General features: G+C 53.2%; 2 protein-coding genes and 1 long non-coding RNA gene across 3 annotated transcripts; 2 read left to right on the top strand and 1 right to left on the bottom strand.

Moving 5' to 3' along the window:
* Positions 1–6,564: 6,564 nt before the first annotated feature.
* LOC135287278 (maestro heat-like repeat-containing protein family member 9) lies at positions 6,565–9,727 on the bottom strand. The gene is made up of 8 exons (XM_064400630.1): positions 9,174–9,727; positions 8,708–8,772; positions 8,464–8,613; positions 8,132–8,280; positions 7,663–7,810; positions 7,232–7,419; positions 7,003–7,143; positions 6,565–6,727 (listed from the first exon to the last, which is right to left on the bottom strand). The coding sequence occupies exons 1-8, from the start codon at positions 9,292–9,294 to the stop codon at positions 6,565–6,567; spliced, it is 1,125 nt and encodes a 374-aa protein (XP_064256700.1). The 5' UTR covers positions 9,295–9,727.
* A 126-nt stretch (positions 9,728–9,853) lies between these two features.
* On the top strand, positions 9,854–10,821 carry LOC135287432 (uncharacterized). The gene is made up of 2 exons (XR_010351111.1): positions 9,854–9,910; positions 10,483–10,821. It is a non-coding gene; the product is annotated as an uncharacterized LOC135287432 (long non-coding RNA).
* A 4,067-nt stretch (positions 10,822–14,888) lies between these two features.
* Positions 14,889–25,920, top strand: LOC135287391 (zinc finger protein 239-like). The gene is made up of 4 exons (XM_064400746.1): positions 14,889–15,008; positions 15,581–15,652; positions 23,829–23,907; positions 24,093–25,920. The coding sequence occupies exons 3-4, from the start codon at positions 23,856–23,858 to the stop codon at positions 25,181–25,183; spliced, it is 1,143 nt and encodes a 380-aa protein (XP_064256816.1). The 5' UTR covers positions 14,889–15,008; positions 15,581–15,652; positions 23,829–23,855; the 3' UTR covers positions 25,184–25,920.
* The last annotated feature ends 122 nt before the right edge of the window (positions 25,921–26,042 follow it).

Raw genomic sequence — 26,042 nt, 5'->3', positions numbered from 1 at the left:
GGTCAACGAAGAGGCCTGTCGTCTTCACGTCAGGGGAGATCTCCAAGGTATCAGTCAGGTCTAACCTTTTTTATAGTCCTTTTGAAATGGGGGAAGGGGCCCCATTTCAAAATAGTCTATTGATAAAGGGTACAAGGAGTCCATCAGTAGTCCATCAGGAATAGGTGTCGTCAGCAGCAGATGTCGTAGGCAGGAACCATTGTCTTCTCGGTCCAGTGGTCGCTTGCAAAACTTGCTCCGGTCCCCACGCATACCTTCCCTCACCCTACGGTGGGGATTTCAGTCTCAGTCCTTGAGGGAAAAGAGGGGAGCTTTTCCATGTAGGGGTCGCACGTCTCAGTCCTTGATGGGAGAACCTCTCCCATCTCAGTCCATCTGTCACGGTGGTTGATGTACGGTGAATGGAGGGTCCTTTTGTGGTGACCTCCGGGAAGGTCATTCCAGAGAGAAAGTCCAGCCAAGTCAGAAGGGTGGAGAAATTCCAGGACTAGCGTTGCTAGGTGATGCAGGCGAAGGAGAGCACACTGCCCCTTCTTGGGTGCAGTGTTCCATGAGTTGAGCAAACACACCCGTAGGCAATAATCTGGCTTGGTGGACCAGACAGACCTGGATTTTCAGAACAGGATCTTTCCCTTTCCCCGGTGGTCTTGGCTTTCATGACGATCGAGAGGCAAAAAATGAGGGAAGTTTCGGACAGACTCTCACACTGGGGCCCTGGGCACAGCCCTGACAGCCTGGTCTGAGCCCAGGGAAGGAGAAGGAGCCCCTGGAGAAGCTGTACCAGGTGGGAATGCTGCTGCTGCTGGAGACAGCGAGGATGACATCAAGGATGACAACCTCTTCCTCCACCTGGCCACTGGCCAGCTGAAGATGATGGACTTTGATTCTGGCACTTTCTTCAAAGCCAGGCTCCACAGCGAATTTGCAGCTGAGTCCACACCCAGGGAAATGCTCCCAGATTTGGGCATTGCCCAGCCTGGCTGGGAACCAAAGGTTCCCCCTTGGCTGGGGTGGATGCAGCTGATCCTTCAGTCGGCTGCCCGGCTGCTTTTGGCAGGGCTGGTGGAATGGGCTGGGGTGGGTACGAAATGGGAGTGGGCTCCTGGCCCTGCCAACAGCCCCCAGCACCCACCGTGGCCTGGGCTGGGGTTGGAGCTGGGGCAGCCAGCCCGACACAAACAAACCTCCATGGTGGGAGCAGAGGTGGGACTCCAGAACCTGTGCTGGGGCTGCTTTGCTGTGCAGGCAAGGAAGGGCTTGGGCTGCCCCACTGCCCTTGTTTGCTTTGGGATCACGGTTATTTTGTGGGGCAGTGCAGGGGGGAAGAGAGAAAGTGTGGGCTTCCCTCACCCATGGCTGGGTTTTTCCCTAGCATGTAGGGGTTGGGCCTTCTTCAAGGCCCTGACAGAGATACAATTTTTTACCTTTTTTCTTGTTTTCCCTTTTTGTCTCTAATCTCTTTTCAATAATTTGTTGTTTGTTTTTCCAGAGGAAGCATTCTAGGTGGGGTCCAGTCTGGATCAGGAAGTGCTTGGGAGCAGCTGTGGTGTGGATGGGCCGTGCCCTTGGAGCAGGCTGAGGACATCGTTTGGGACCAGCTTTTCTTCCAGCCATGGATGGCGTGAGGTGGGTCCCTGTCTGCTTGGCAGGGTAGGATCAGAGCTTTTGGGAGATGGCAGCGAGCACAGGAGCATCCTGCTCTGGGCAGCTGCTGAGGGCTGGATGTGCCGTGGCTGGCTGCAGGCTGGGCACGTGTCCTGCCCTCCTGCTCTGCTCCCCGAGGCAGCAGTGATGGGCAGCTCTGGGCACAGCTCTGGGCACAGCTCTGGGCACAGCCAGCATGGCCTGGGCACTGCAGGCATTGGGACAAGGGGACAGGAGCCCTCAGCTGACGGGCAGTTTCTGGTTTCTCTCCTTGCAGCCAGGCTCTGTGGGTGCTGAGGCTGCTCTGGGCTCTGCCAGGGCTCTGCTGGAGCTCAGCACCGGGCCAGGATCAGCCAAAGAAGAAATGGTGTGACCTGCAGCACCGACTTGCTTGAGCATTTTGGCAACACAGCTCAAGTTTGCAGAGTGTACATCTCCAAGGGAAAACATGACACCCCCTGTAGCCATGATATTTTAGTGAAAAAGCCTCTGCTGGGATTTTTCCTGTCCTGAGGAGCTGAGAGCGTCAGGAAAGAAATGTAAACAATAACTGTCTGCTGCTGTGGAAGGCCACAGGTGCATCTTTCATTGGTCCATGTGGATTGTTTTCAATCAGTGACCAACCACAGCCACCTGTGCCAAGGCTGTGAGCAGTCACAGGATTTTTGTTATTCATTCCAATTCTATTCTTGTCTTTGTAGCCTTCTGATCTTCTTCTCTCTGTTCCTTTAGTATAGTTTTAATGTAGTATTTTAATATAATATATAACATAATAAATCAGCCTTCTGATGAAAATGGAGTCAAGCCTCGTGTCTTCGCACAAGGGGCAGCCTAAACAACAACCCCCCCCAAAATAAACTTGTTCATACCTTCAGAAATGAAATCAATCTGGGATGACCCCAAATACAATTTCTGAGCTTCCTGAAGTTGTAGCTCAGCCCTTCTCTGAACAGTTCTCTCCCCCACCTGCCTTTTACTTCCCAACTGCTCCCTCTTTTCCCCCAGTGAGTTCCCAGCCCATGGCAGTCTCCATCACACTGTTGCCTTCCTTGGTGCCCCTCACCACGAGGAAGGCTGAGCCCCAGGCTTAGGGACTCATCCTGTCACTGGCTGAGGAGCAGCAATGTCTCAGAGGTCCTGTGGGATTTTAGTGTCATTCAGAGCCACTCACCAGCCCTCAGCTCTCCTCACTGCTGAGCTCCCACTCCCTTTTTCTTGTCCTTGCAGCAGGATGAGCTCTTTGAATCTCCTTGAGCCAGCCCACTCTTCCCAGCTCACGCACCCACCTCAGTGAGGCTGAAGCTGAAGATTCTCTGTCTCCTCTGGCACACCAGTCCAGTCCCCTGTGCGGGGAGCCCCAGCCCCAGAGCACAGCACACAGCAGTGCAGTCCGGGCTGGAGCAGTTGCCCTGCTGCCCTGGCTTGGCTGTTTGTGGCAGCTGAATGCTCCCTGTTTCAGCTGTCCCTGCAGGATGGCCCCTGGGCAGAGCCCAGCCGGGCTCCCACTGCAGCCCCTGGAGCTTGGGGCAGACAGTGCTCCCAGAGCTGAGGTTCACGGGGAGCACCCGGATCTGTGCCTTGCACTCTGCTGCCGTGTGTCACAGCACAGGCTGGCTTGTACTGTGTGACTGTACCAGCCCCTGGTGTGACGGACAGGGCCTCACCCACTCACATCTCTCCCAAGGCTGCAGCATTTCACTGGCCAGAACCTGAAGGGGCGTAGAGATCAGACCAATGACATTTTCCAGACTGGGTTTTTCAAAGGCCCTTTCTAAGAAAGGGCTGGAAAATAAATGCTGTTTGCCACATGGACATTGGGGTGAGTGGTCTCTTTGTCTCCAACCCACCCCCCTGGGCCAACGTTACAGCCACTCATCCCCCTCGTGCCTTCCCACTGCCTTGTCCTGTCAGGGCTCCTCATCCCTTGGTGGACCCGTCCCCACAGGGTCTCCCCCAGCCCGGCCAAGCTGCTCAGCAGCAGCACTGCAGCTACACAGGAGCTCCAGAGGAGCCCCATCAAGAGGCACCTGGGAGCCCTCAGCAATCCAGCCAGCAACACACGGCCAGGAGGATACGGATGGCGGTTCCTGCCTGGCACAGGGCTTGTGGCCATCTCCAGGCACTGGTCTCACAGGAGTCCAGCAGCTCCGGCCCCTGCCCATCCGCTCTGTTGGCAGCACAGAGGCTTCAGCAGAACCACCAAAGGCCAAGGGGCTTCTGGCCACTTTCCCTGCAACACTGCACACCTGGGCAGCTTGCTGAGCCCAAGCACCCTTTTCCCCCTCTTCCCCCATGCCCTGCAGACCCTGGGCAGCAAAAGAAAGATCCTGGGAGTCTGTCTATTACAACACATCTATATTCATTTGCTACAGAAAAAAAAAAAAACAAAAAGAAGAAAAGAACAATATTAAAGAAATAGAAAATCCACGCTGGCTCGGGTGGCCCCAGCAGACAGAGCCGCTGCGATCAGCTCTCTGCAGAGCTCCAGCAGCGCAGGCAGCCCAGCCCCGACAGACGAGGCCGTGTCCACCGTGCCCTGCAGAGCTGATCCTGCAGCCTCTGGAAGACAGAGTATCGCTTACTCTGTAGTGCCCGGAGGACATCCAATGTTTGAAGTGCCGCGTCTGACACGGCACTGCTGATGTCCTCTGCCAGGTGTTCAAGGGCTGAAAGAGAGAGGAACAGAGCCATGGTCAGATCCCAGAGCTGAGGGGACCCGAGGAGAGCCCCCTGCCAGGGCCATCCCAGCCCGCTCTAGCCATGGCCAGGAGGGAGCAGGGACCAAGGGGCTCAGCCCGAAGCTGCTGGCCACGAATGCCCCAGGTGGCCCTGAAATCTCTGTGTGCTCTGCCCACGCCGGCCCTGGTCCGCACAGGGAGCAGAGCCCTCCTTAGCCGGGGCAGGGCTCGCAGCTGCCCCCGCCAGCCCCCGCTGCCAGCCCGCTGCCCTCACTCACCGCTGCAGATGAGCTGGAGCTCTTCCCTCTTCCCCCTCAGGTGCCGCCCGGCCATGCCTGGGAACACAGAGCCTGTCACGGCGCCAGCGGCACAGCTCCCTGCCAGCGGCGCTGCCGGCGCTGCGGCCACACGCCCTGCTGGCCCGGCAGGGCTCAGCCCGGGCCACGCCGCACGCTGCCGCCCGACGGCACGGCTGCCAGAGGCCGGCAGCAGCGCCGAGCCCAGGGGGGGCTCCGGGGCGCCGGGCCCGGACGGCGCTGCCGGGGCAGCGGGCGGGGCTGGGGCCGAGCTGCGGCGGGCCGGGGAGGGAGCCCGGGCTCGTGGCTCACCCGTGAACCTGATGGCCGCCGCTCGCAGGGACTCTTGTGGGTTCCGCAGGTACGGCAGGGCCCGGCGCAGGTGCTCGGCCGCTCGGCTCCTGTCCTCTGCTAGCTGCAGAGAGCGGCAGCAGGGAAGGCTCGGCGCGGGCTCAGCCCCTGTGGCGGGCGCTCCCTGCGCCCAGCCCTGGCCTCCCCTGCCCGCACAGCCCTGAGGCGCGGCCAGCAGCCGCTGGCGCCGGGCTCCGTAGTGGGCAGAGGGCCGGCTGCTGCCCGGGGAGCCGCGGTGCCGCCCCGGCCCACAGCCCCGCCGGGCCGCGGCTCCATCGGCCCCCGGCTCGGGCCCACAGGAGCCTGGAGAAGAGCCCGCACATCCTCGGGGTGCAGCAGCGGGCTGGGGCACAGCTGCCGGTGCCGCACACTGAGCACAGTGCTCAGGGGGCTTCTCCAGGCTGAGGCTGGGGCTTCCAGGCCGTCCTTACCAGGCACTTGGTGAACTTCCACAGCTTCTTGTTCTTCAGCTGTTTTTCAAGATCCCTCCTCTTCAGGAACTTGGCCACACAAAGCAGCGTTTCCTGAGAAACCTGGAGAGCAGCAGAGACACGGAGATGGCCCCACAGCCCAGGGTGCAGGACCCGCGTCCCTGTGCCAAGGCCTGGAGGAGGCTGCAGCCCGGCAGGCGCCAGGGCAGGAGGCAGCCGAGCCCCCTGCCAGGGGACAGCAGCAGCCCATGAATCCTCACCTGTGCCACAAGCCGATTCTCATCATGGCAGTGGAAGAAGAGTGGCAGCAGGCTCTGGCACAGGGGTGTCTTCAGGGCCTTTTTTTCCTTTTTCTGTGGAAGAGTCACCAATGTTCGGAAGAGGAGTATGGAGAGCACCTGCACCTGGTTATTGTCCTGTATGAAAGGAAGAGAAAAAGACCTCAGCATTGGCTGCACGGGGCTCAGCTTGGCGCAGGCCTGCAAATCCACAGGGCACAAAGTGTCTGGGCAGCACCCAGTGGCCGTGGCTGAGGGCAGCGAGCCTTACGTGGTCAAAGAGTGGCAGGAGCGCCTCAACCAGCTGCAGTGTGATGGGGCCGGCTATCAGCGTGTCATTGTCCAAAATAATAAAGCTGAGTAGCATGACCGTCATGCAAACTATCTCTCCATCTGTGTCCTGCAGGAGCTCCACAAGGCTTTCAGTCAGGCTCCACATTTTTTTGGTCTGTTCGGAACACAAGTTGGTGAAATGCCATCCTGCTGTGGCAGGGCCCAGAGGCCAAAGGCCTATCCTGAAGCACTTGGGCAGCTGAAGCGGGAGGCAGGAGAGCTGGGAGCAGCTGCCCCAGCACCCAAAGCCCAGCCAAGCCCAAAGGACTGCATTGCCCAGCTTAGCCCCTGCCCCCTTCTCACCATGGAGGGCTCGTCAGTGAACTCGAGAAGGGCCCTGAGTGCCAGGCGACGCCTCTCCCTGCACTCGCTCCGCAGGTGCCTTGACAAGATTTGCAGGACTCTCTTAGCACCGCGTTCACTCAAGTCCAGGAACTCGAGGACCTGAAAGGCACAGGGCAGTGACAGGGGAGCCGGCCAGCAGGAGCCAGAACCGCACAGGGCTGGGCCCAGGCAGCAGCACAGGCACGGGCACCGTCCCAGGCAGCTGCGGCTACGAGAGGGCAGAGAGCTGGGAGGCAGCGCTGGCCATCAGGCTCACCTCCGCAAGGAAGGCCAGGGCGGGCAGCTCCCAACGTGGCTCCTGTGTGCTGAGCAGCCGGAGCAGGTAGCGAGCGATCCGGGAGCACAAGGAGATGGAGACACAGGACATCTCCCTGGCAGGAGAGAAAGTCACCAAGACTGTGGCCATGGGGACAAACCTCTGCCAGGACTGACTCACAGAGGTCTGGTCTTTCCCCAGCATCCTGCAAGGGACCCTGGGCTATTGGGGAGGTGGCTCCTTGTGGGCACCCTCCTCTCCCAGCCTTTTCCAGTCTGCTTGGCTGTCCCTCGGTGACAAGGCCCTCTGGCCCGCGACCATGGGGACTGTGTGGGGCACCCTGGGCACAGAGCACAAATGTCAGAGGCAGCGGGGAGAAGGGGGTCTCACCTGGCCAGCAGAGCCACGGCATAGTGGTGGGTGTCAGCACACAGCAGCGTGTCCCAGCCACACGCTGGTGCTTCCATTGCCACCTCCACGTCCTCGTGCTGCATTCGGCAGAGCAGGGACTTCAGGGTCCGCACTGCAAACCTGCGTGCAGAGCAAAGCCCCGGTCACGCTGGGAGCACTGGCTCCTGCCCAGGGACGTGGCAGGGACAGGAGGAATGGGATGGAGCACCTGTTGGGGCTGGCGGCAAGGTCATATTGCTCTTGGCATCCCTTCCAGAAGGTATCCACCTCCTCTGGCATATCCAGAGTGGTGAAGAACACTTGGAAGAGCAGATGCACAAAGAGGCGGGGGAAATACACCGTCACCATGTGTGGGACACAGGGCACCTGGAGGATCTTCCACATCACCACAGTGGCCTGCAAAGGACAAAGCCCCCTGAGACAGCGCTCAGTGCCGAGGTGTCTGTGTGGCAGGGCCTGAACAGGGGAGGGAGAGGCCCAAAGAGGTGCAGGGGGAGCAGGACCTGGTGCCCCTGAAGCTGCCCCGAGGCCAGGTTTCAGCCCAGCGCCTGAGGCAGGGAGATGCAGTGGGGGAGGGAGGATGGAGAGCTGCTGGAGAGGCGGCTTTGGGGCCAGCAAAGGCCAGTTGCAGAAACTCACAGCCAGGACCAAGACACCCGTTTTGTCCCCATCGGAGGTGCACATGCTGTGCTCGGGCCAGCTCCCCAGCACATCCAGGAGTATCAGCAGCGCAGGCTCCGCAGTCCTGGGCGAGCACATGATGCTCTTCCACATGGTCAGAGCAGCTCTGTGGGGTTAGAGCTCTGTCTCAGGGGGGTCTGGGACACAGCACTGTGGCCTGGGCAGCAGCGGGGACCTGAGCTGGCTGCCAGCTCTGCCTCTGCCCACTGCCACTGGCCAGCAGCTCCCAGCAGCCCAGCCCTGTGGGGACAGGCCCCTGAGGGGCCGTGAGGGAGCATGGCAGCAGGCTCGGGGACTGACGTGCCAGGGCTGGCAAAGGGAGCAGCCAGAGGGCCCTGGAGCTCTCTGTTGCTCAGACAGCTGGGACAGGCTGTACAGGCTGATGGGCTGGGGAGCCCTGAGCGCTCTGGGCAGGCGGGCCCCATACCTGTCACAGGATGGGGCCACACGCAGGAGCGTCACCAGTACGTCAGCGGGCTGTGCTTCGGTGAGATCCAGCAGGGTCCTGTTCAGCCTGTGCTCAGCAAACTGATTGGCCGTGAGCCACTGGTGGATGTACCTGACCACGGCGGGCACCTGGAGAAGGCACGGGGACACTTGGACAGCTGCCAGAGGGAGGAATGTCCCCAGCTTCCCCAGAGAAGTGCTTCCCTTCCCACCACACTGCCATGGCCTCAAAGGCTTCCAGTGACCAGCGGGTGTTGCTTGGGAGGCTGAGCAATTCCTGGGAGGATCAAACCCTGGCCATGGGCTGCTTACTTGCTTTGGATTGCAAAAGCCCTCCTCTACCAGCATATCCAGCAGGGCAGCACTGGTCTTGGTTTTGAAGATGTGTGAGTATGCTCTGAGCCCAGTGCCCACGGTGCTGGTCTCTTCCTCCCGAATTCTCTTGATTAATTTGCAAACCAGCTGTAGGAGAAGGGCAAGAAACCAGGGATGTTCCACGGAATGCTCCAAGTATGGTGACAGCAGGCCCAGCCCAGGTGGGGATGGCTGCAGGTACCTGTGCTGTTCTGTGGAAGAGGCCACGGCTGGATTGCTGCTCTTGTGTGCGCTCCACGGCTGCATCTGGCAAAGAGCGAGCGCAGCCAGAGCTGAGGGGCTGCGGGAGAGGCCGGAGAACACAGCCCAGCCCTGCACTGCCCAGGCAGGGACAGCCCCGGGATGCCCCAGGGGATGGAGCACGACTGCTGTGGGGTGTCTGCCTGGCCCCTCTTCCGTCCTGTCCATAGGCATGGCCCAGGAGATGGATGGGATGGGATGGGATGGGATGGGATGGGATGGGATGGGATGGGATGGGATGGGATGGGATGGGATGGGATGGGATGCCATGGGATGGGATGCCATGGGATGGGATGCAACAGGATGGCATGCCATGGGATGGGATGAGTTGCAGTGGGATGCAGTGGGATGCTATGACACCAAGCTGGCTGCAGGCACCAGCCCTGTAGCCCAGCTCTGCCACTCACCCTTCTGCAGTGGCTTGAACGTCACCACCTCTTCCTTCTGCTGTGCTGGGGCAGCTCCAGGGCCTTCTTCCTCTTCCTGCACCCAGGCCAGCTTGGGCAATCTCGGGGGTCTCTGCTCCATGTCTCTGACTGGATTTGTGGCTGCTTGCAGGAGAGGTGCCTCGGAAAAGCTCCGAGTCAGCAAGTCCTGCAGTCGTGCCTGGAAGGCACCTTCAAGAGCGAAGCCTCAGGAGGGCTACAGGACAGCACGTCCTGCACTCTGCTCTGGAGGGCTCCTGCCACAAGGGCAGGAGAGTCCTGTCAAGGATGGTGGTCTGGCCTCGAGGGCACTGGCGGCAGGGATGGGAGATGCCTCCGGGGCACCAAGGCCCACGGTCGGCCCTCGAGGGCACCTGCAGGAGAGAAGCCTCGGGAAGGCCACGGGTCAGCAAGTCCTGTGGTCTGGCCTCGAGGTCAGCTGCAGGAATAACACTTCGGAAAGGCTCCGGGTCAGACACGAACGAGTGTGCTGTGTGGGGCTCCTCACAGCACTGCTCCGTCTCGTCCTGTCCCGTTGCGAGCTCCGAGCACTCTGGAGTGTTCTTGTCACCACCAGCTCCTATGTCACCACATGTCACAAAGGGCTCTAGGACACCCGTTCCATGGCGTGGTGACCATGGTACGCCATGTCACAAAGGGCCCCTGCACACACTGCCCCCTGCCCTGGAGCCACCCCCAGCCCACCCAAAGTGGCCCAGGTTAGGAGGAATCTCTGGCCCCGGGTGTCTGAGACAGCCTGACAGGGTCTTTAGGAACGGCTCAAACCACCAGCAAATGCTGCCCTGCTCTGCAGGCTCAGGGCAGCAGAAGGAGCCCCCAGGGCTGCCGACAAAGCCCCCCTTGGGAAGGGCACGGGGCCTTCCACAGAAGCTGGCACGGCCTCCTAGGGACACATCCTGGCTGGTGGCCATCCTAAACCTGCGGGTGTGACATGGACAAGGAACATGTGGGCCAGGGCACGAATGCTGCCCTGAGCCCTGGGGCCCGGGCAGCGCTGACATCAGCAGGTGTGGCAGAGTCCCTGCCCAAGCAGACCTGCCACCCCTCAGCCCTGGCAGCGCTGGTGCCCGTCTCCTGCCCCAGAGACCTGTGCCCCAGGGGGCTTCTGTGCCACAGGGAGCCAAAGCCCACGTGCATTGGGGACTGTGCTCCTTCCTGCAGGGCTGCTGGCAGGAGCACCTGGAGCAACTGCTGGCAACACTTGGTCTCTGTCAGAAGCTCTTACTCCGTGCTGAAATTATTTTCTCATTGAAGTCATTTCTTTCTGCAGGAAAACACCTTAACAGCAAAGGCACAGAAGAATGTGGCATTTAAGAATCCTCAGTTCAGGAAAGCTTCATTTCCCATTGCTCAATTCAAGTAGTTCCAAAAAGTTGCAAACATCCCAAATCAATTGGGATGGCTTGAGAAGGTGAAGAGTTGGAATTTTTCTTCCCATCTCAAAGCAGTGACGCACTTGTTTTAACGTCATCCACTGGGAGTCACTTTACAGAACATAACACTCCACAGAGGCAAAAAAAGGGCCATTCTTTGGTTTGCAAATGGTTTTTTATGAAGGGATGATTATATCCTCATTCTCCTAAGGAATAAAAACTCTCAAGAAATGAAAGTTTACTCAGTGTTACAAAAACAGCCCAACCAAAAAAGTAGATGGCAAAAGGGCTAATCCTCCCCCTGGTACAGATATCTAAGTGGCCAGTAAAGTACAGCTCTGCCCTCTTGTTCCCTGCAGGAGAATCAGGACCATGAACAGGAAAAGTCACAGATATTCTTTCTGCCCTCCGTAACCAAAGCTGTGCCAAACCACAGATGCTGCCTTCAACCTGGCTCAGATTCCAGCCTAGACCTCTCACCTTCCAGACAATGCCTTCTCCAACACCCCCCCAACACTAACCCCCCCAGCCTCCCACACAGAAGCCCTCAGCACCTCGCCAGGACCCCGAGCTGTCCCTGTCCCTCTGCAGAGCTTTCCCACCCTCCAGCAGACGCCCTGGTTCCCTGCACGTGCCGTGGGATGGCCCTCGGGAGGGTCTGCTCCAAGGCCTTCCCTGGTGGCAGCTCAGGCTGCCAGGCCTGTGGTTCCTGGATCACCCTTCCCACCGAGCCTTCCTGTGCACGGCTGTTCCATTGGCACCTTTGCTCAGCTCGGACTTCTCCACTTAACCAGGACTGCTGGTCAAGGATCCAGAGCAGCCTGGCCAGCTCTTTCTCCAGCTCCCTCTTTACTCTCGGGGGAGCTAGAGCATTGCACAAGAAAGCAACTGGTGCCACAAGGAGCCTCAGGCACCTTTGGCAGTGAAACAAGGCCTTGGTTTGACCTAAGTAAGCACAAGCCATTCACATTAGTGAACAAGCGCTTAGCACAGACAGACCTGAGTACTTGCACCAGTTAGAATAAGAAAAACCTGGGGACCTCATTGACAGGAGAGTGACTTGACAAAAAGTTTTAGACATAGTCTGCCAGAAGAACTAAGGGCAAGTACAGAATCAGCCCTGTGCAGGGATGCCATGAGGAAGATTTTGTGCTGCTTTAGGGCATCGAGACCACTCCTGGCCAGCACCTGGACATTAGCTTTGAGGATAGGAATGTGACACAGTGTATTTCTAACCCCCTGCCTATTGAATCACCTCAGCAGTGTAAAGATGGATGGTATTTTTGATACAATTCCTACACCAACCTACTGAAATTTATCCCTGGTGGAGAAGCATTTCAGTGGGGGCAGACTCCTGCCCTCCCGCCAGGTCAATAAAAAGGGCTTTTTGGCAGACAATGCATTTCTCTGCTGATTTCTTTGAGTGAGGGAGACCCCTCAGGACTGCTGTATCCTGAGGGAACACCGTTGGCTTTGACCTGTAGGCACCTGCACAAGCTTAGAATCAGCTGCCTCAGCTTCCAGGACCTCTCTTGGCCAGGATCCTGACATGGATGCAGGATTGCTGCGAGGCACTTCTGGGACACAGCAAGACAGGACCGGCTGTCTCGTGTCCACGTAGCACCCCCTGACACAGCCTGGGTCATCCCAAAACCAGACAAACGCTCACGTGTCAGCAGAGGGGAGCAAGGAGCACTGGGCTCCTCTCAGGGTATCTCAGCTGGCCTTGCTCCACAACACGCTTCCATTTTCACATGAGGGATTTTCCGTGGGGGACCACCAAAGTTACTAAAGTTACCAAAGTTACCCCAGAAAGTTCATTTGGCCAAGGGGTGGGGAAATTCATGGGCTATTGTCATGAAGCAGGTGTGAGCATATAGGGCAAGTTGCTCCTTGGCAGGCCCTGCTCAAAGCAGTGTACCATGGCTGTAAGCACTCCTGCAAACAATCACTTGTGAGCATCCACCTCAACCAGGCCAGAACTCCAGTCAGGGTCTTCAGGGTCTTGGTCTCTGCTCTTGTGACAGTTGTGAGGCAGATGAGGGAAACCTTGGACGATCTCTTGCAGTCATCTCTTCAGAGTGACGAATGAGCTTTGTCATCTGGTATTGTTCATTTTTTGTGCTGGGGAATGCTTTGCCTGTTCAAGAAACAGGTTTTTCCCACCTCTCTCTGAGGAAATTCTTTTCCAAACCGGTTGTGGGGAGGGGCCATGTGGGTTGGCTTTCTGGGGGGGCCCCTTTTGGAGGTTTCCTCCCAAATTTGCCCTAAACCAGGACATTCCTACATTCCCTATGCCACATTCCCGTTCTCATTGCCCCATTCCCTATCTCATTGCCAGTCCTGGACCCGTTCCCATTCCCTATCCTACATTCCCATTCTCATGACCCCATTCCCGGTCCTGTCCCCGGCTCCTTCTGTCTGGGGGAGTGGCTCTCCAGGGACTGGTCACCCCTGGGCACAGTGCAGCTGATTTTGGGGTGTTGCTACCTGCCCAGCAAGGGCCATGGGGGGTGTTGCTGAAGCTGGCGATCGGCCGGTGCCGGCGGGTGGGACACGGGTTTGGGGATCCCCGGGAGAGGCGGGGATGAAAGGCGGGAGCCCCGGCGTGGGGAGAGGGGCGATAGCAGAGCTGGGGGAGCTCCGGCAGGCTGGAGGGGTGGTGGAGCCGGGAGATGAGTGGGGCCCGGGCCCCGAGCCTGAAAGTATTGTCGGGGAGCGGGGGAAGCGCTGAGTGCCTGGGGTGGGGGGATGCTGGAGAAGGGGACCCTGGGACACCTGGGAGCCGCGTTTGAATGAGGGGAGGATGAGCCCTGGGAGCCCCAAAAGCCCCTCAGCATGCCTGAGTAGGACCCGGGAGAGGGGGAATGCCCAGGACCCACGGGCCCCTCAGCAGCTCTGAGAAGAGGGACCCCCATAACCCCAAAGTAAGGACCCTGGAAATAGGGAACCCCTGGGAGAGATTTTTGACTCCTCCTTGATTTTTGGAGGCATTTCTAGCCACCAGACACCCGGTGACTTCTAGAGATGGACTTGGTTAGCAGGACCTTCAAAGGCAATACACTCACATCTTGTTTTTCTCTCAAATCAGGATTTCCCATTCCCAACAATTTTTTGACTAGAGAAGGCTGCGAGGAAGCGAAAGATCCCTCAGGACACTGAAGCAGGTGAGGAGGAAGTCACTGCCCCTTTCTCCCTCTCTCCTGCTCCATCTCCCAGCCCAGCACAGCCCCCGGCGGCAGGACAACCCTGCTGTCTCAGGGAGATAAAGAACTAGGAAAGACCTCTGGCTCGGAGTCGGCAGCTGCCGGGGAGACCCGCAGAGCACAGCGCCTTTCCCAATTCCAGACAGAGGATGCACTGACCAATTTCCTGGGAAAAACACATCCACTCTCCTGTGAAACTTTAAAAGTTTAATAAAGGAAGATAGGGGAGAAAGACCACAGAGCAAAGATGTTATGGCCAGAAGCATCTTGGCACTCAGCCCAGAGCACCCCTGCTATTTTGGAAACACCCTTTAGATACCATTTCCAATGCATCAGCTTGTTCCATATTCATAAACAATTATGTTTAGTAAATTTCTCTGAAATCTAGTTTACATATTCCAAGAACTGTTTAGCATGGCTCCTCCTCGGGTCCGCCTTTTTAGAGCATGTAGATTCCTTGGGTGTGATTTTAGTCCATTTTTATCACAACCTTCACTATTGCACCTTGGTCCACACTGTCTTCAGACGGTGAGTGCTGATGGTTGGCATATCCGTAGCAGGTGTGCTCATCCTGTGTTCATTGGGTTTTATCCCATCCAAGCAGGCATTTTACCATAAGCATACTTATATCAGCTATTTCTAAGTTTTAGATAAAAGAAATAAAAACTATATAACGAAGATACTTTAATACCAGACATATGGAATCCATTTTTAATATTGGTGAAAAGCCAATATTATAATATGTATCTCTACCATTCCTCAGCGGTGGCTCCGCAGTTCCCGGGCAGAGCCGCAGCGCCCAGCGCTCCCCACTTCCACCCCACCTGCGCCACCCGCTCGCATCCAGCGAGCCCCGGGAGCGGAATTTTGGCTCGGGGGGATGGGGACGGCACGGACGGATCTGCACTGGGGGCCCCGAGCCCCCTGCCCATGGCTGGGGGCTGCTGGGGGTTTCTCCCCCTGCCCCAGAGCCGGTGCTGCCGCGGCCGTGGGGCAGAGCGGGTGCGGAAGGCAGGTCCGGGGCGGGAGCGGAGGAGGAGCGGGAGGAAGGGCAGGGAGAGGGGAAGGGGAGGAGCAGGAAGGCGAGCGAGGTGCACGAAGAGGAGCGGCCCGAGGAGGAGCAGCAGTGGCAGGAGCATTGCGGGGCTCCACGGCGAGCCCGCTGAGCCCGCAGCTCGGCTGGCCCCGGCAGCATCGCATTGCCCTGCGTGCCGCGGGTGAGCGCGGAGGGGAAGCTCGCCCCGAGCCGATCGCGGCAGCTCCGGGACGGATTTTTGGGGGACTAAAGGAGGGAGTTTGGAGGGGTTTGGGTCTGGCGGAATCCGGAGTCGCGTCCCAAATATATTTCGGTTTTGCTGGGAGCGGTATTTTTTCTTCCTATGACGAGGGGACATTTTTGGATGTGGCCGGAGTGCAGAGCTGAGCCGTGAATGGCCCGGGGGGATTTTGCGGGGCCCACGTGGCGCTCGGCCGGTGCCGGCGGGCGGGCCACGGGTTTGGGGATCCCCGGGAGAGGCGGGGATGAAAGGCGGGAGCCCCGGCGTGGGGAGAGGGGCGATAGCAGAGCTGGGGGAGCTCCGGCAGGCTGGGGGGGCGGTGGAGCCGGGAGATGAGTGGGGCCCGGGCCCCGAGGCTGAAAGTATTGTCGGGGAGCGGGGGAAGCGCTGAGTGCCTGGGGTGGGGGGATGCTGGAGAAGGGGACCCTGGGACACCTGGGAGCCGCGCTCGAATTGATATAAAATTTCAATAGTCAATCCGGATTTTATTTTTTATGTCTTTTATTTTAAAGCAAGCAAGCCATCAGCGCTAGGTGCTCTGGGAGTCACCGCTCCACTCACGGCACACACCACTTACAAGTTCGGTAAAGTATATATACTGTTTTTAAGCCTACAAAACATTTTCCAATGTGTTTGGTTAGTCCAAATCAGCAAATATCAATAAGCTGGGAGCAGCAATTTCATAATCTTTCCAGGTGGTCCTTGGCTTCCTGTCCTTCTTGTGGTCATCTGGAGGGAGGCTTTACACTGGTGTCTGCTACATGATTTTGTCAAGTGCATCAAGCTTTTTATTATACCTAAGCATTTAGTTGCTTTGTTAGCTTTACCACAACATCCTCTCTTTTATTCTAAGCATCAGTCGTCTTGCTACCTCATCTCTTTTACTCTTCTATACTTCATTGATTTTGATGCTTTATTTGTTTATTGGGTCAGAAAATTTCAGAACCTTTCCTTGTGTCTATTTTGGACACAGCAGATAGAAGCATTTGATGATTCCATTGCCAACTGACACGAATCACAAAAGCATTTTTCATAATCCCTCCCCTTTATGTTATTGATTCATGTCTTTGCATCAAATTGAGCTGATACTTTTTGGGTTGCAGTGTTTTTTGGTTCTGCTTTGGCCTTGACTATCATAAGGGAGTGAGTTTTTTCTCCTGTGGTTGTGATTTTAGGGTTTATGAGCATTCCTGAAATCTGCATTCCCTGGATCACTGAATGCATTAGACTAATAAAGCATGGAATCATACATGGTATAAACAATCGGCCTAATGCAGAAGAAAGCAACATGAACCCCAACTTTTTCCACCAGGCTCCTTCAAAGAAATTATTCCTCCAATTGTCAGTTAATATGGAATTCCATTTTTGCACTGGAACATGTGCAACTTGTTTAATTTTGTCTGCCAGATTTGTAATAGCTTCTCCATTATCATCAATCTCTAAATAGCACTCAGATATACTAAATTTTCCACAAAGCCCCCTTCTTCAGCTCATAAATAATCTGGGGCTAGCCTATTCTGATATACTGCTGCTCTGGTCTGGCTTAGTTGTCTAGCTACAAGCTTCAATGCCTCTGATGTTTGATTAAAAGTAATTTCTACACTGGCCTGTAATCTAATAATTTGGTTAAGCATATAAATAGGGGTTCTATAACCCCAGCTAGTGTCCTGAGCCCAGGAGGCAGGATCACAGTAATCTGTGATCCATTGGGAAGTCCATTCTTAATTTTTCCAGGTCTGTTTTCCTCCTATTTCAGTTTGTTTTCTTCTGCGCAGAGTTTCCTAAAGAGATTGTCCCAAATATTCACCTTTGCTCTTTGGTAGCAAAAAGAATACAGGTTGTATAATTGCAATTGTACAGGTACCTCTCTGTCTCTTTGATAATTCATCATATGCCCTTTTACCACATATCCAAATCCATTTGAAACTTTCCAATTTTCAGCCTTCTGCCCCTGATTTTCCCAATATCCCTTAAGATCTTTTGCCTCCTCTAAAGGATTAGCCTGTGTTACACTTTTCCAGCAAACAGTTCCATTGGTACAATTGATGGAGCAATAACCTGTTGGTGGTTTTGGCCACCAGGTTGTAAAAGTGGAGTTGGTGGTATATATCATCTTGCAGGGGGTGTGTCCTACATACGTAGTATAATTGTTTCCTTTCCTAGAAATACAAATTATGCCTACTACTTCATGAGTCAATATTTACCCCTCAGGCTGAATTTCATTAAATCTTTGTGTCGTGTTCCATAATATCAACTGATCAGGTCCAACCCCTTCTCCCCTCCATGGCCATTGCTCGGTCATTTGGGATCCCCACCAACCCAGCATTTAGTCACATTTAGTTCCTTAACTACTTTTTGCATCAGATCAATGAACAGATTATTTCCCTAACATGGGGAGGTCCCAATCACTGAGTATTTTCTTAATATTTTATACAGGTCACTTCCTGCTCTTGTTCTTCTTGGGTTTGAATTTCCCCTAGACGCTTTGTGATGTTTTTCACTAACTCTTCCTTGAATTTATCTTGTATTCCCCCTTTATTTGAGTATCCCCACGTTCCGCCTTTGGGAAAAGAGAAGAATGGTTCTCCCTGGTGACAAAATTGATAGTTTCCAGGTGCCCATCCTCCCATTCCTGAATCTGTTGCTACCCAGTAACTCTTCTCTCCTGTTGTACAGGTTTCAGGTTGTCCTGGCTCATAACATCCTGCATTAATATGAGTGTGTGCTCGGGCCATGGTCCAGCCATACTTTACATTTTGGTAGCACTTCAAGCAGGGATTGGTTTCCTATTCCCTGGAAGACCCAACAGTACCGGAAGGCCCCACAGTTTTATTGTCCCTCTTCCTCCTTGGCCTCCCGGGGTGCTCCCAGCAGTGAGGGGTACCATCTTCTCAGCAGCAAGGATATTCTTCAGGGGTTCCGTGTGAGCTTTCCTGCATTCCGTGCCGTTTCTTAAATACTTCCCAGTTCTTTGCTTTGGCTGTCTCGGATCCGCAAGGGACTTGATTACGTTTGCAATGCTCAATCTTTTTAATGTTTGCCTCACTTGATAGTCCCCCTCTTAATCCGCATTTCCACAACATCCACCACTCATAAGAATCTAGTTTTAATGTTCTTTCCTCTAGTCTCTTTTTTAAAAAATATATTCAGTTAAAATCTGTTCAGTGTGTTTACACTCTGGACACAACCCACTTGGAGGATCACCCCTGTGACAATGATAACACCACCTCTCCTTCCAATAGTTGCATTCAGTGCTTACAAAGGGATAGCAATTACAGTCCTTTTCAATGCAGGTTATTTTATCTCCTGGCATCTCTTGAGAATATGGCATCCCATATAACATCCTGCATGGGGAGATCCCATGCTCTGAGTTTGGCATTGTTCAAATATTTAACAACGCCAATGGTAAGCACTTAATCCAAGATAGTTTTGTTTCAGTCATTAGTTTTGCTGGCTGATGCTTTATGGTCTGGTTCATTCTTTCGACTCTCCCCAAACTCTGAGGGTGCCAAGGGGTATAATATTCCCAAGAGATCCCTAGAGCTTTCATTACTTTTAACACTTTTGAGGTAAAGTGGGAACCCTGATCTGAGTCAATCACTTTAATCATCCCAAATCATGGAATTATTTCTTCTAAAATAATCTTTGTAACAAAATGTGCTGTTGTTTGTGTCGCAGGGTAGGTCTCTACCCAATGAGTTAATTGGTTTACTATTACTAACAACGACTTATATCTTCCCATTTTCTGTAGTTTGGTAAAATCCTCTTGTATCTTTTCAAAAGGCCTATAGGCAGTTTTTCTCTCTCCCTGTGAGGTCTGTCTAGATGTCTTCTTGTTAATTTTCTGGCAAATAATGCATCCTTGTGTCTTCTGTTTTGCTATATCAAATATTCTTATACACCCAAAAAACTTTAAAAAGTGGTCGCTTAGTGCTCGTGTTCCCCAATGAACTCATGAATGTAACTTGGGAATTATTCTTTTAACATTACTTTTAGATAGCATTTCTCTACCATCTGGTAAAAGCTACTTGTGCCTTTCTAGCTTAGCCCCTAGTTTCTGCATCTCTTGTATTTCCTTTGAGAGATAGCATTTTTTATATTTTGTATCATCCTCACTTTTATTCAAATTATTTAAAAACACAGGTAAGCATACTGCTGCCCTTTGTGCTTCTGCATCAGCCAAATTATTGCCATGAGTCCCATAATCCGTTCCCCTCTGATGTCCTCTGACATGGACAGCAGCTATCACTGATGGACCCCTCAAAGCTTCTGATACTCTTATGGGAACAACTGGATTACTTATTTCTATCCTTATGGGTCCAGTCTTCAGCTTTCCTATTTCCTCTTTATGGTGCCACACTTTTGGATTAATTTTGTCTTCATCTTCTGACATTAAGGTATAAAACTGTACCTGTAGTTCTCCTTGTTTCACTTCTAAATTTATTCCTAGAGCTGTAATTACATTTCTTCCTAGCAAATTATTATCTGCTTCTGGTACCAATAACAAATCATTCAAACAAATCTTATTTTCTGATTCAATTTCAACATTTTCAATTATGGGTACTTTAAATGGTTCCCCTTTTGCTGCCACAACTAGAGCAATTTCTTAAGTAATTTTACCCCCTTTGAGGAGGTGCTGTTGATCTTTCTGCTCCAGTGTCTAATAAAAAGGTAACTTCTTCCCCTTGGGGACCTATTTTTAATTCCATCAAGGGCTCTTTTGATGATCTGGTCCTCAAGATGTACAGCCCCTGACACCCCTATTTGTCCTCTTCACACTTTTTTTTTTCTCCCATCTTTTTGTTGTTGCTTACAGCTTCGCTTTGTCTTCTCCTTCCTCACTAATAGGAATGATAATCTGCAGGACCATCTCCGGGGTTTCTCATTTGGGGAAGTTTCTTACAATCTCCCCTAGGTCTTTGTCCTTCTGTTCTAAACGCTTTCTTTTCCCCCTTCTGAGTTTCCCTCACAGCTGCTACAAATATCTTGGCTTTTGCCTTTTGTGTTTCTTCACCTCTCCTCACATACACCTTTTGGTCTTCCCACAATAGCTCTTGGAGACCCCAGTCCTGCCAATCCTCTCATTTCTCTAGCCTTTGGTTTTTTTTTTCGTATGTCTCCCCATAATTTTGCCACAAATGGAGTTTTAAGCAATGCTGTTCCTACTGGGGAATCTTGGTTCATTCCTGAATACATTTGCAGGCTCTTTCTGAGCCTCTCAAGCCAATCTGTAGGTGTTTCATCTTTTTCTTGGCACACGCTGAAGGCCTTGTTAATATTTTGCCCTCGAGGTATGGCATTCTGTATCCCTTGTATAATGATATCTCTAAGGTCCCTCACATTTTGTCTGTCCTGCTCGTTCTGATTAGGCCATTTTTGATCCCCACGTGGACCCTGCTGGTGTCTCCTTTCCCAGTCTCTCATTCCTGCTTGCCTAATCATTTCCCTTTCCTTACAGTAGTAAATAGTATTCCTGCTATAGCTTGAAGCTCATCCCAGGTGTAGGTATTTGGCCCTAAAAATTGGTCTAACCTCTCGGAAACCCCTAAAGGGTTTCCAAGCAGCCGCCCCATTTCCTTTTTAAATTCTCTTACATTGCCAGTATGAAGTGGGACTGCTACAGATGCTATTCCCCTATAATTTCTTCCAATAAGTATTTCTCTCAAGGGGAACAGTGTCTTCTTTTGATCCTTCTCCTCCACACTAGAATCATTTTCCTGGCGTTGTTCTCTCCTCTTGCTCCGAGTCCTACTAGATTGTGATGATAGTGGTGGAGTTGTTGAGCTCTGGGGCCTCTCAGGGGAGGAGAGAGTTTCCTGCCCTTGATAGGGAGGGAGCAAATTGTCTAATGGTTCCCAAGGTTTTTCTTTTTCCTTTGCCTTTCTCCTTTTTTTTAGTTCAGGGGTATAATGTTATCACTACAGAGACCCCCCCTCCTCCAAAGTGCCACATAATCACTTTCCTCCTGATCAAAGGGTTCCTTACTATTTACATAAAGATTTAAAGCTTGACACATCCAATCATGTAAGGACCCAGCACTGGCCAATATAAATGATCAGGCCTAATTTCTTCCTTAGTCCACTCTACCATACAATAATGGACCATCTCTTCTTTACTTTTTCCCTTCCTAGAGGGCATTGCATCCCAATGTGCAGTTGTTAACCCCAGGGGGCTGTCCGGGGGTATCTCTGGTTATTCACTCCCTTTCTCGTTTTTAGAGCCTCTCTGGGGGCCCCATAACCTTGAGCCTCTCTTGGGACCCTTTGAGCCTCTCTGGGGGCTCGTTGAACCTCCCTGGGGGCTCCTTGAGCCAGAGGTCTTACTGTTCCCCTGAGCCATCGTGAGCAGTGTCTCACAGCACTTGCTTTGTCCCTTCACTGGCCGAGCCCCTCGCGGTGCCGCTTTTCTTTCCCCGGCTAGCTGATGACAAGAGAGGGAGGGCGGCAGGTTCCCCCTGGAGCTCTGTTGAATCCTGGCTGTCAGTTGTTTCTGCACATTATAAAACAGAGCAGCATGCATGGGTCCCAGGGAAACTTTATTTGATGGTAAACTTCCCCTTTTCCTCTCCCGCGATCAAGAGGCAAACAAAGACTTATATGTGGGGGCAGGTCAGGGGAAGGCACAACTTTCAACAAATCAGGAGAGTTGGGAGTAAAAACCCAGGTGGGAATCACAATAGTGAACCAATAAAATTCCAAGGGAGGAAAAACAGTTTCAGTAAATGGCTAAAGTTTGGAGAAATAGAAACTAGAAACTAGCTGACGAAATAAATGGGAAAAGGCGGAGACAAAAGGAAAACAGCAACAAGGAAAACCACCAAACCACTAATCAAACCATAAACCTACTAATGAAACAAAAAGCATGATACAACATCACGTGGTGATGGGAGCACGGATAGAAGGACTCCTCGATGGCTCCACGATAATATTGCGTCTCACTCACTCACTCACTTTCACTCAGACACTGTCGTGTCCACCCAACCAAACGATACTCACAGCCCGCTGCTCTTGTCTGGATCTTCGTGCACTGGAATTGCAGGTGATTTAAACTGCAGTTCTCAGGGAGCTCAGTTCCTTGTTTGCTTTCTTTACCAGGTTTGTGGTGCCGTTAGCTCCAGAGCTATTGGTTTCTATGGACCACAAAAGTGGGGTGCCCCCTGCAGTAGCCTCAGCCTGAGAGATCCCAGGGCATCAAGTCGGCGTCACCAAATTGATATAAAATCTTAATAGTCAATCTGAATTTTATTTCTATATCTTTTGTTTTAAAGCAAGCAAGCCAGCAGCACTGGGTGGTCGGGGAGTCACTGATCTACTCAAGGCACACACCACTTAAAAGTTCAGTAAAGTATATATACTGTTTCTAAGCCTACAAAGCATTTTCCAATGAGCTCAGTCCAAATCAGCAAATATCAATAAGCTGGGATCTGCAGTTTCATAATCTTTCCAGGTGGTCATTGATTCCTATCCTTCTTGTGGTCATCTGGAGGGAGGTCTTACACTGGTGCCTGCTACATGATTTGGTCAAGTGCATCAAGCTTCTTTTATACATAAGCATTTAGTTGCTTTGTTGCAATATCTCTTAGCTTTACCATAACTTCCTCTCTTTTATTCCAAGCATCAGTCATCTTGCAACCTCATCTCTTTTGCTCTATTATACTTCTTTTATTTTGATGCTTTATTTGGTTATTTGGCCAGAAAGTTCTAAAACCTTTTTTTGTGTCAATTTTGGACACAGCAGATAGAAGCATTTGCTGATTCCATTGCCAATTGACACAAATCACAAAAACATTTGTCACAGAATCAGGGGAGGATGAGCCCTGGGATCTCCAAAAGCCCCTCAGCATGGCTGAGCAGATCCCGGGAGAGGGGGGATGCTCAGAACCCATGCTGGGGTCGGCTGTCAGTTGTCTCTGCCCCAGCACGGGAAAAGGTGGTTCTGGGCAGGCCACGCTTTCGAAGAAGGAGTCTGGACTCTTGCTTTTCGGTCTTCAGTTGAGTTTATTGTTCCTTATCTACAAAGTTTTTCTGTCTGTCCAGCCGAGGTCTGATCAGCAAGACAGCCAAGGGCACTCTCTCCCGCCCACCGGGAGGTTGTCTCTTTTATAGTAGAAACTACGTATAAGATATTTACCTTTAATTTCCAATACTTTTCGCCCTTGTTGGCAAGTTCACTTTCCCTATGAACCAATCCACACATGCCAACATCATCCTGAACATGGATGCCAAGGAGAAGAAAGAAGAAGGACAGGGCATGCCCAAATCCCTCCATCTTGGGACCCCTGACCCCCATGTACAGAATTTCAAACCCCCCTGTGCAACATACAAAACCCCCTGTACAGTGCTCCAAAGTTTTTCCCTTCACCCTGTGATTCCTACTTCTACGCTACTTAAACTTTTGTGGCCTGTAATTCTTCATATAAGGTTGGCAATTTGCTCCATGAATTAAGGTCGAATTTCCAGGTGTCTTTGGCTTCCTGCCAGGGTCTCCGAGCCCCTGCCAGGGCTTTGAGACATCCAGGGCATCCAGAGAGGTATCCTGGATTCTGACAGACCCATGGGCCCCTCAGCAGCTCTGAAAAGAGGGACCCCCATAACCTCAAATAAGGACACTGGAAACAGGGAACCCCTGGGAGAGTGGTTTTGAACTTGCTGATTTTTAGAGGTATTTCTGGCCACCAGACACCCAGTGACTTCTACAGATGGACTTGGCCAGTGGACCATCAAAGCCAATGCACTCACATCTTGTTTTTCCCCAAATCAGGATTTCCCATTCCCAAACCTTATCTGGATGAAGGAGAAGGCTGCGAGGAAGGAGAAGATGCTGAAGGACGCTGAGGCAGGTGAGGAGGAAGTCAGTGGCCCTTTCCCCCTCTCTCCTGCTCCATCTCCCAGCCCAGCGCAGCCCCCGGCTGCAGGACAACCCTGCTGCCAACGCTGTCCTGCCGGGGATGGATTGGGAGGATCTTCTTCTCCTTCCCTCTGGCACGGAGGCAAATCCCATCCTCTCCTTTTCCTTCTCCTGCAGACAAGGAGCTGAGGATGGAGAGCAGGGAGGACAAATCCCCACGGCAGAACCTCATGGACGAGGCCATTTTGAGCAGCTCCATGGCACAGGAATCCAATGGGGAGGAAAAGCCCCGGAGATCCCTCAGGAGGAGGGGCTCCAAACCCAGCCCAGGATGCTCTGAGGAGGAAAGACCCAGCCTGTGCCAGGAAGGCAGCCAGAGATCTGGCCAGAGCTCTGAGGTGGTGGTCAATAAGCAGCTTGACGATGGCAAGAAGCCCCACCAGTGCTTGGAATGTGGGCAGAGTTTCCTCATGAGATCCCGCCTGGTCCGCCACCAGAGGATCCACACCAGGGAACGGCCCTACGAGTGTGGGGAATGTGGGAAGAGCTTCAGGGTCAGCCACCACCTGGTCATCCACCAGAGGATCCACACCAATGAACGGCCCTATAAATGTGGAGAATGTGGGAAAGGCTTCAGGAAGAGCGGCCACCTGAAACTCCACCAGATGACCCACACTGGGATACGACCCTATGTGTGTGGGGAGTGTGGGAAGGGCTTCCGTGACAGCTCTGGCCTGATCATCCACCAGACAATGCACACTGGGGAATGCCCCTACACATGCCCAGAATGTGGGAAGAGCTTCATGGGGAACTCCAAGCTGATTATGCACCAGAGGATCCACACTGGGGAGAGGCCCTACGAGTGCGGGGAATGTGGGAAAAGCTTCAGCCAGAGATGCCATCTGATTCTCCACCAGAGGATCCACACAGGGGAGAGGCCCTGTAAGTGCAGGGAATGTGGGAAAAGCTTCAGTGTGCCTTCCACCCTGATCACCCACCAGAGGATCCACACTGGGGAGAGGCCCTACAAGTGTGGGGAATGTGGGAAAAGCTTCAGGCAGAGCTCCACCCTAAATGACCACCAGAGAATTCACACAGGAAAGAGGCCCTACAAATGTGGGGAATGTGGGAAAAGCTTCAGCCAGAGGTCCAGCCTGATTCCCCACCAGAGAATTCACACTGAGAAGCACTATGAGTGTCCTGAGTGTGGGGAGAGGTTTCAGAGCAGATACCGTCTCCTCAAGCATCAGCAGATTCACACAGAATAGAGGCCCTTCCGCTGCCCTGACTGCGGGAGGGACTTTAAGAGAAACTCCACTCTCATCACCCACCATCTGATCCACGCTGGGGAGAGGCCCTAACAGAGTCCCAAGTGTGGGAAGAGCTTCTCCCAGAACTCTACTGTGACCCAGCACCAAGGGAGGCAGCAGTAAGAGAAGCCCTACAAGTGCCCCGTGTGCGGGAAGAGCTTTGAGCGCTGCTCCAACTCCATCCCCCACTGGAGGACCCCCACTGGATGGTCCACAGTGAGACTTGGTGATCCATGGTCCTGGTGATTCCTGTTAGAAAAACACGCGGCTGGTGGTCTGCACATCTTCCTGGCTTCCCCTGGACACTTGGACACAGCCAGAGAAAAATCCACTGGGATGCAAACCGACATCAGAATTTCACAGGGGACCGCACAGTTTTTTACTTTCGACCCCAAAAATACTCACCTTTTACATCCAGTCATTTCTTCGGGTGGCATAAAGGATGGTGTTGGAGGTTTTTTCCAACCTAAATCATTCCACGATTCTAATTCTCCCTGGACCAGAGACATCTTTCATAGCCAAATGGTGATGGACTGGGGCACAAAGCCAGGATTTTGGAGGCAGTGGAGTGGAAATTCCTCTAGAAAAGGTCCTTTCTACCCACCAGGCACATGAATACTCAGCCAGCATGGACACGTAAATCCTTTTATTTTGGCCTTGATTTTCTATCATTTCTGTTCATCCCTTCACCCACCATTGGGGTAAAAATAAAGACATTTAACTAAGACACGGATGGTGACATTGTGGAACATGGTGGGGATCATGGTGGGGCTGGGGACATGGACAAGGACATGGGTGCGGACATGGCTGTGGATGG

The sequence above is a fragment of the Passer domesticus genome, chromosome 29 (assembly GCF_036417665.1).
Source record: "Passer domesticus isolate bPasDom1 chromosome 29, bPasDom1.hap1, whole genome shotgun sequence".
In the NCBI taxonomy this organism is placed as follows: domain Eukaryota; kingdom Metazoa; phylum Chordata; class Aves; order Passeriformes; family Passeridae; genus Passer; species Passer domesticus.
The sequence above is the reverse complement of the archived record's forward strand: the minus strand, read 5'-3'. Positions and strand labels throughout refer to the sequence as shown.

Excerpts from the sequence above, each read along its gene's own strand:
- LOC135287278 (XM_064400630.1), bottom strand. The coding sequence starts at position 9,294 with ATGGAGCAGAGACCCCCGAGATTGCCCAAGCTGGCCTGGGTGCAGGAA. Across the intron at positions 7,811-8,131 it reads GTGGCCCCATCCTGTGACAG|AGCTGCTCTGACCATGTGGA; the intron begins GTATGGGGCCCG and ends CTAACCCCACAG. Across the intron at positions 7,144-7,231 it reads CTTGCCGCCAGCCCCAACAG|GTTTGCAGTGCGGACCCTGA; the intron begins GTGCTCCATCCC and ends CTCTGCACGCAG.
- LOC135287391 (XM_064400746.1), top strand. The coding sequence starts at position 23,856 with ATGAAGGAGAAGGCTGCGAGGAAGGAGAAGATGCTGAAGGACGCTGAG. Across the intron at positions 23,908-24,092 it reads GCTGAAGGACGCTGAGGCAG|ACAAGGAGCTGAGGATGGAG; the intron begins GTGAGGAGGAAG and ends CTTCTCCTGCAG.